The sequence below is a fragment of the Lepidochelys olivacea genome, assembly GCF_965140295.1.
Source record: "Lepidochelys olivacea isolate rLepOli2 genome assembly, chromosome: 7".
Lineage (NCBI taxonomy): Eukaryota > Metazoa > Chordata > Testudines > Cheloniidae > Lepidochelys > Lepidochelys olivacea.
The window spans coordinates 83,992,981-84,002,662 of NC_140417.1; the positions used below are offsets into that span (position 1 = coordinate 83,992,981).

At 44.1% G+C, this 9,682-nt stretch overlaps 1 protein-coding gene across 1 annotated transcript in view; it reads right to left on the minus strand.

The window, feature by feature from the left end:
• The window catches only part of SLC29A3 (solute carrier family 29 member 3), a 30,322-nt gene extending 24,070 nt beyond the window's left edge, over positions 1-6,252 (minus strand). Inside the window, exons 1-2 of the mRNA XM_084634839.1 lie at positions 6,100-6,252; positions 4,120-4,421 (exon numbers count right to left, since the gene is read on the minus strand). Of these exons, the coding sequence (XP_084490965.1) occupies positions 4,120-4,421; position 6,100 (303 nt within the window). The 5' untranslated portion in view covers positions 6,101-6,252. The remainder of the gene's footprint in view (positions 1-4,119; positions 4,422-6,099) is intronic.
• Positions 6,253-9,682: the final 3,430 nt, after the last annotated feature.

A 9,682-nucleotide genomic window follows, 5' to 3' on the forward strand; every position in this document is an offset into this window, starting at 1 on the left:
CGACCCCCAGGTTGAGAATAGATGAGCTGACATATCCCCTGGAAGACCTCTGCATACCTCCCAGAAGTATACGTATCCCTGGTTGAAAACCACTGTCCTAACCCACCCAAAATGAGAAGACAGGCAGTAAGGAAGGGTGTGTATCCCAAAATGAACTCACAAATGTTCAGCTGAAAAGTTCTGAGCCATGCCGCAAATACAGAATGCATTTTTTCGCCTTTGGTGAAGTCTTAGCATCGACTTTCTGAAATGCCCCATCTACTCAATCCATTTCTTCTCTTGCCAAGTGATAGGAGTGTGCGAGGGCCTCATGCGGCAGCACAATACTAAACTCCAGGGCAAAGGAGGGAAGGTAGACACAACATATAGCTATATTTTTTTACTTGAAAAATTAATTAAAATTGGCTTGGATAGGAACTCTCATGTGGAATGAAAACTGGCTAAGTGACCATAATCAAAGATTAATAATAATTGGCAATGTGATAAGCTGGGGGGAGGTATATAGAGTGCCACCGTAGTGATCATATTACATCAGATCTTTTTTTAACATCTTGATTAATGCACTGCAAGACAAGAGTAAACAGCATGTTAATGAAATTCACAGATAACACCAAGTTGGGAGATGTTGTGAATACTACTGAGGAGAGAGATTAGAAAGGAGGCTTTAGATTAGAAACATGGGCAGAAGATAACAAAATGGGATTTCATTTGGGCAAATGCAGGCTAATATATCTGCCAGTTGGTGCTAGGGGCTGTGCAACTGCATAGGAAGTCTCAGCCCCTGTCTCAGAGTTTACAGTCCAAGGCCCTGATCCTGCAATCTGATTTACATAGACATCCCCCGATCTTCCTAAGTATCTGGATACTTCTATGGCCCTCACAACCACTGTAACCAAATGCCTCTCATTACTTAAAAATGACAGTGTTCTCTCTTTCCCAACACTTCCCTGCCACTAAGAAGCAGGCTTAGGGTGTTTTAAAATGACCAAATGAATGAATAAGGGTACTATTGTGGGAAAATAAAGCATGACACAGATAGGTCTTTTTTGTTTCTGAATACAGTAAGCTTATTCCTACACTGAATCCCAATGAAGTCAATGGGGCTGTGGCCACATAGATCAGATTGCAGAATCAGGACCTAATTTAAAATGAAGTGCAACAAACAATAAGAGGAAGGAGCTTGGGCAGGCTCAGTCTTCCTCCTGGGGTCATGTAGTAATTTTTGTTGTCAGAAGGTGCAATGAAGTTTGAGCACCACTGGACTAGAATTAAAAGCCATGGGAATGTTAACCCTCAGTGCCCTGGTCAAATTTCAGGCTCAAGTTATATTCTACCCAACTAAATTCCTTAGAAAGGTAATATACACTTCCTGCTCTGAACTGTCACATAGAGTTCCTGTGCACTGTTAAATAATTATGGTTCAAACTAGAGGTTGCTACCTTTGAGCAGTTAGTGAGGTGATCCATGTATAATTTTTTACATGAGTTTGCTAAATTTAGGCAGTGGTTTGTGACCCTTTGGGATGGAAGTCATATAAATCATTATGATAAAAGGACATTTAGTGATTGATGGAAATACTAACGGGAGTAGACAGAAATGTGTTTTCTACCTGAAGAAACCAAGGAGCAGCAGAATACATCCAGGCTAAGAGTTCCCAAGCCATTACAAGCTGAACTGCTTAAGTGAGTTACGAAGACTTTCAGATTGTCAGGATTGTTGTGTCTCAGGGAAGCTTCTCTTGCCAACAGTGACTTTGGAAAGCAACACTCAGAAACAGAATTGGCATGAATTATTTTTAGTGTAAAGAAATGATCTGACTGCAGATGCTTGTGATACCAGGTGTATTTGTGTTCACCCACAGGAGCTTTCAGATAGAGGCATCAGAGTAGCACGTCTTGCAAGGAACTCAAGAATCCAGCAGCAATGAAAAGAGAAGAAAAATGCAATGTAAAACACAAAACCACTTCTTCCAATGGCAAGTTTGCTTTTGAAGGTTTGGACCATGAATCGAGAGGTGACAAGTTTCTCATCTTACACGCCAAAAGCCAGAGGCTTAATGCCATAGCAGGTACTACATGGGAGCAGGTACACAACTGCCAGCACTTGGAAAAAAGCTGTACTGCATCATAAGTTGGCCTGCAGAATTGTAAACAACAGGACCTGGAATAGGCTTAGTGTCATAGAAATTCAGCTATAATTGTCATTTGCAAAGTCCTGCTGTCATGATTCCCTTTGCCTCTAAGGTACGTGCTTCATCGCTAGGTGCACAGGGGGAAGATGCCGAAAACAGCATAACGCCTCTTTAGAGGGCCATGTTAGTACTTATCTGGTCTCTGGCAAAGCAGACAGACACCATGTGCCTCCCGTCTTCCCTGTGCATGGTGAAGCATTTGATATAGCCAAACTGACTATAAAGTATCTATTCTGAACACGGCCAGAAGCTACATAGTGCAGCAGCAATCCTGCTCCAAACTGCAGCCCAAACAGATGGTAATTTTATCTGATGAAGTTGATCTGAGGAAGGCCAGCTGGCCTTGGATTTCTGAATACAACATACAAAAAGATTTTGCTACATTGAAAAGAAACTGTCCAGTTCAAAGGAATCCCCCCCCCCGGTCAGTGAATCGGAGAGATATACTCCCAACTTTTATGTGACATTATTTTGTGGTGACATCCTAATCAGGAAAGAGACTATTACCAGCATTCCTGATTCTGGAATTTAAAAAGAGCAGGAAATTAACTCTATAATCCACCATGTCTCCTTGCACAACTAAGAATTATTTTACTTTTTTTGTTACAGTCCACCAGCTGCAAGAGTTCTTTTTCCACACATACCTTTTGGTAGTATTTTGTAACCTAACAGACTGGCCAGAAAGCTTCTATTTTACACTTTGAAACCATTTATGAAAATTGGTTTCTGGACAGGAGTGGTGCGCGTGCATGTTTCCATAAGGCAACCGTCCACAGATGCAGCAACCATTCAGTAGGACCCATGTACAGCAACAAATAATGGTAGCTGAACACTGCATTATTAGGTCCTGTCTGACCTATGCACCTAACTTTGAACATGACTATTGCTAAAGTGGTGTCCTCCAGTTCTATATTTAATTGTTTCTATGCTGAAGTGTCTTTTGGAAAGCAACACACAGTGAAATTACAGGAGAAGGGAAATGAAAGTTCACTTTTAGGAGGAAATGGAGCAATGTAGTGAATAACTCCAGATCCAACAACAATTACTGCCTATCAGAATTTATGATGTGAGCTTTTGCACTGAAGCTGAAGCACACAATCAACTCTGTTTAAATTAAAACATATTTGTGAATGAAAGGCATAGCTAAAAAAGAGTAAAGGCTAAAAGTGTATTTTATTTGAATCCAGCTAAAACCCCAAAATAGTATTAGACTCACTTTACAAAAATTCTAACCTTAATTTTTTTTTTTAAAAAGGGTGGTCTGAAAAGGAATAGTTACGAAATCCAGAGTTTTCCAATGTCATATAGATGTGTCTCTCATTAACTCTTTTCTCATCAGAATTACACCACATTCCCAACCTTAACTTCACCTTAAAATTTACAAAAATATATGAAAAAGTCAAAACATATTAAATTCGTAGGCCAAAATTGGAGATAGATTCCTTTAAAAGTAATTTTTTGTTTCTTATTCAAGTAGGAGGAAAAAATCCTAAGTGAACTTCAGGTAAAAGTTCTAAAATAAAAAGAAGTTTTGAAAGTTACGTTTATAGCAAATTAAAAACCAAACAACAACCACCTCTCTATCCCAAGAGGTACAGCATGTAAAACTTCAGAGGGATTTGTTTCTTTTTTTCAGAAGTGCCAAGGGGATGGAGGGGAAGAAATCAAGTTTATAATGATAGGTAGTTCCAACCTTTAGTTACAGAACAGTTATTGTCACTCTCTCGTTCTGAGTGACTAACACGCCCATTTTAGAGAACACCACTGCTGTTTAAACAATATGAAATCAGAATTCAGCTGCCTCGATCCCGGTGCCTAGTATTCCCGTTAACCATTGCTAAGATGAACAGAGAACCCAGACGCATTGGGCTTAGTGGCTGACACAAGAGCTAACACACTGACATTAAGTGGGAACCCATCATACTCACACGGAGATCAGAGACTCCATGTCCATTTGGATCCTGCTGATTGGAGCAGTTCTGAAGTTTATATATCCAGTATTGTTTTGCTGTGATAAAAAAGTTCCAAGGCAACAGAGAGCCAATACCCAGGATGAAGAAAATAACATAGGCACCATTTAAGTGATCCTTAGGCTTTTGCAGACTGTATCTGTTCCCCACCGGCTCCTCAATCAGAGGCTCTTCTTCTTGGAAAGAGGTATTCACTGGTTTGTATGCGGAGTTAGCACTGGGCTGAAATCTGTCATCTCCATCTTCCAAATCAACAGCCACTTCCAGGGTAAAGCAAAAAAAGAGAGAGATTATTGTGTATGATCAAAGTAATCATAAATTATATGCCAGCTGGATGAAATATCTCAGGAAGCCAAGAAACACAAGGCACACATTTCCTGTCAGCTTGTAGAGGAAGATAGTTTCTCTTTCAGCCCATAGAGAAAGAGGTCCAAAGAGTGTGGTCCAAAGAGAAAGCAGGATGAGACTAGGAATTGGGAACACCTGAGTACTAATCCCAGTTTAGTTTAGCCAACAATAAATTCACTGAGTGGCGTTGGGCAAAACACTTGATTTCTGTGTTCATTTCCCCACCCACACAGTGGGGAAACGTACCTGACAGGGATGTTGAGGATTAATGGGTTAGTTTGTACACTGCTTGCAAAGAACAGAGATGTTATTCCAGAGTCAGGTAGTATGAAACAGAGGAGACATAGTCACTGACCACACACAATGAACAGGAGCTACATCGAAAGATGGAGACACCACGACCGAGAAGAGTTTAACGTAGGGTGAGATGATGATGGAAACAAGGGGGCAAAGAATGAGACGAGACACTGAGCGATATGATGCAGTGCACGAGGGGCTACAGGCACGATGCTCTGCTCACTGGCACAATAGCAGATGGATCCCTCCTAGAGCTAAAAGAAGTCACAAAAAGCACTGGGCCAATGACACCAACTGCAAACAGAAGTATCTAACGAACTGTCATGCAGTCAGACAGGTCTACCCACTGCAGTATGTGGGGCATGTTTGATGGTACAACACTGTACTTATTCTAATGGGGTGGGGCCCCAATAAATAATTACTTTAATGTCAATGCTTTAACGCCCATTGCTTTAACGTCAGTGTTTCCATCGTAAACCCTCATCACACAGAACAGTAACTCAAACATCTTTCATGCCCTACACAAGGAAAGTATCAGCCTGTGCCTATCTATTCTTACACCAAGTTCAAAATGAAATCTGATGGGCCATTTTAAGTGAAAGATAAAGAAAGTAGCTTAGGGCAATCCTACACTTAAAACGCTGCATCCGCACTGATGCGCCTGTAACGCTTTAACGAAGGCGCTCCTACACTGACCGGAGCGAACTCTCCCAGCAGCACAGTTAATCCACCTCCCCGAGAGGCTGTAGCTATGGAGGTGGGAGACGCTCTCCCACCGACACAGCGCTGTCTACACAGGAGGTTAGGTCGGTATAACTACGATGCTCAGGAGGGTGGATTTTTCACACCCCTGAGCGATGTCATCACACCAATGTACGGCAGTAATGTAGACCAGACCTTAGCATTGCAGTCGCCTTTGTGCGGCATAGCTTTTCAGTCCCAAGCCCTTCAACAGACCCAGGCCCCGTTTGGCACCGCTCCTCGCCGGTCGCCACAAGGCAAACGGCCCCTAGGGCTGCCCCCCCGCCCCGGCCCCGCGCCAGCTCCAGCAGCCGCCTTGCGTGGGGCCGAGGCCTGCTCAGCTCGACGAACGTTGCTTTCAGCCCTGAGCCTGTCCGCCAAACTTGCGGCCCCCCGCCGCGTTCAGCCCGGCTCCTGCCCGCGGCGCCCGGCAGCCAGGGACAACCGCACCGGCCGGCAGCGAGAACCGGGCGCCGCAGCGGGGAGGGAGAGCGGGGAGGCGGGGCAGGGTCCCCGGCGGCCCCAGGGAAGCCACCAGCAGCAGCCACTCACTGTTGCCGCTGTGAGGCTCCAGCCCCGCTCCGGGCAGCAACGACTCCGAGACCGGGGTTTGCAGCGGGGCCTGGCCCGGCTCGGCTCCACCGCGCCGGGTCTACGCCTCCCAGCCCGCCCCCTGCCCGGCCGTGCTTCCCAGGCCCGGCCTCCAGCACCGCCCCGGCCGGGGGATGCGGCGCTGGGCCCTGCCCCGGGGCGGGCTCGCAGGCAGGCTGGCTCTGGGCCGGCCTTCCTTCCTCTTGGCGTGCCCGGCCCCGCTCACCCCCGGCCCCGCGGGCAGACAGGCCGCAGCGGCGAAGTGGGGGCCACCGGCGCCGAAACCGGGGGAGGAGGGAGCCAGCACTGGGCCATGCCCCCCACTTTTAACATGGGCGTAGTTGGGGGAGGGGGCCAGCGGACAACGCTATTTAAAAACGGGGGGGGGGGGGGGGCTCATTGCCCTGTGGGGTCTACCCTTGAAAGGCAATTCGGATTAAGGTAGATTGTGAATCTAGATTCAACACAGTGCTTGTTCCTGAATAACTCCCTGGGTGGACATGGCAGACTGAGTTTTGTCCAGTTTAGTTCAATCTACTGGATTAAAGCCAATGGGAACATGGTGCAACCAGCCTGCAATAAGAGCATCCACCTGGAGTTATGCAGGAATAGTTACTTCAGAAAAGTGATTCCTGAATAACACCGTGTGTAACAAGCCTCAGGTGACACACATCCCTCAGAGTCAGCCCCAGATAAGGTATCTACCCATCCTGTATTTTAATGCTTGTATCTGGTGCCTGACACCGACTATCCCCTGAAAAGCCATTCATAAGCATGGGATCATAATATTTGTTTGCAGGGTTTCTACCCTGGGGGAACACATGCTTTTGTGCCACAAATAAAACACGCTGTGGTGCTGGCCTTTAAAATTAGGCATTGTCCTATGCTAGTCATAGTGGTCCTTTATAACCACAAAAAGTAGGTAGATACCTTGGTACTGAACCACTGTTAGAGAACACCCAAAGCACCCTCTTACAGGTGAAATGGGAAACCAGAGCTCTGGTTGCTTGTGGTCATCAAAATGCGTGGGATACTTTGTGCAAACATAGTGGTGTTCACCTTAATGTCCTGACCAAATTCTAGTGTGTGTAATTGCATTCTGCCTCTCTGAATACCCTGAAATTTCAGTTAGATAGGGTATTAGTCACTTTCTGGCCTAACCAACTGTGCAGTGTTGTTTATTCACAACCGTTGAAATTCTACATTCCACCACAGGGTTGTGGACAAAGTGATCCCTTGGTGGTTTGTACATCATACAGTGCTCTTTGGACTCATTCAAGAGGAAAGGCACTGTAGAAGTGTAAAAACATTATTTGTAAAAACAAAATTCCCATTTTCTTCTATTACTTTCTTCCCTATTTCCAGTTATTGTTTCCTGCTGCTACTTCAGTTTTCTACTTCTTCCTCTTTCAGGGTAAGCATCTTATTTCTTTCAAATTTCACTTGCTGTCCACACAGCTGTGAACTACAGAAAGATAATTGTCCACTGCAGAACTCTCCCCTTGCTTGTGGAAGAGCGCATTATTATTTATTTAACACCCAGAGGCCTCATGTGTGCTAAGCACTATACAGACAGAGCATGAGAAAGTCCCCTGCCCCAAAGATCTTACACTCTATGGAGATGAGCTTGCAAAAATGTATATACATGCTTACCTTTACTTATTGTTACTACTCACACACAAAGCCAACAAAGGAAACACTTGAAGAAGAGTCTTTAAGCTTACTCAATGTGAAACTCCCCCATCTTGCTCCCCATTTCCTGAAATTTCTGTCTTTGAACTCAGCAATTTCAGCTAGTCTTTACTCACTCCCGTTAAGTGAGAGCTGGACAAAATGAAGATTTGTTAACAAGGATACTTGTGCATATGCAAGAGTAGTCTCTAGTTATTATCCACTTTTTGCCATTTATTGTTGGTCTTCTGTTTAAAGTTTCAGCCATCTAACTAGCAATCAGTACAGAAACAATATTGTGACATAAGTGACCCTGCACTATGAAGAATCAAAGTGAAGTCTGCAAAGACTGATTTTTTTTGGTCCAGTTTTTTGGTGTATATTTATGGATACATTTGCAGAAAGGAACATTGGCTCACAAACAAATCAAGAACAGAAAAAACCCAACTAAATGTGTCAGCTGTTTTATTTGCAATTAATAAGCTCTAGCAGAATAGCTACAAAAATCTGTGTTGTAGTTTCCAAAAAAGCCATGTTCAGTCTCATTGTCAGACTGACATACCAAACACTGGTGAGCTTAAAAGGTATTCTGTTCTGGTTTAGGAGTCTGCTCGTTATTCACTTCCTGGAACACATAAGAGAGTTATATTTCTTAGTAAAGTTACTGATTTACCTCTAAATTAAATTTAAACCAGACACTTAAGGCAATTCTTTGATTTTTGTCAAGCAAATGGGCCGTGTTCCCCAATTATAGATGTGAATGAAGGCTTTACAGTGCCCCATGAGAGTCCAATGAGAAGTGGTGCCAGTATGTGGGGGAGGGAGGGGCTACCTTAACACTGACTTAAGACCAGTTCAAATAAAAGTGCACACAATAAAAAAAATTTAAAAAGAGAAATAGTTATAAAAGCACAATTTATCTTTTTTATTCCTTCTCTCTCTCTCCTCTTTTTATAGGGAGCTTTTTGCCTTCATCTCTAGAATGCATATTTACCTGAAAATCAATAAATACATCTAAAAATCATAAAGCTATAACATTGTAACTTGGTAGCTATGACATACTGGGGGCACAATCCAGACTAATGGGGAGCTGTGTCATCCCTACCGTCTAACCTGGGGTGCCTTTTACAATGCCTTGCTGCTGTAGCCTCCAACCTGGACAGCTCACAAACAGCCTCCAGCATGCAAGTCATTCCCAGCTATGTATCTCTGTGTGCTGCAGCCAGCCACACCTTGGCTCTTATCAGCCTTAGTTATGCTGCAGGGTGACCCCAATACACCCCCATCACAGAACTTCTCACAGAAATGTATGTCCTGTACTGCCCAGCCTACTTCTGAACAATACAAATATATTACATCCATCGTTCCTTAGTTTAAAATAATAAACTGGCATATTATTCCCTTAAATAGCTATCCAGCCACTTCAATTTAAACACACTGGATTAGATAAAATAGTAAAACAAGCTGATTAACTACAAAGAGATAGATTTTAAGTGAGTATAAGTAATGAGGCATAAAAGTCATAAATGGTTACAAGAAAAATAAAGATAAAATGCTTACTGGTGCCTACTTTAACAAACTATATTCGATTCAAAGCAAGGTTTTCTCACTACACCAGAGGTGGGCAAATTACGGCCCTCGGGCCACATCCGGCCCCAGGGACCATCCTGCCCAGCCCTTGAGCTCCCGGCTGGGGAGGCTAGACCCTGGCCCCTCCCTTGCTGTCCGCCTCCCCTGCAGCCTCAGATCGCCGTGCCACCAGTGCTCTGGGAAGTGGGACTGCAAGTTCCTGCTGGGCTTACCTTGTCTAAACATTATTACAGTAGTGTGTAGGGTGTAAACACAGGGGTATAGTCTGTCACAGTAGCATTAT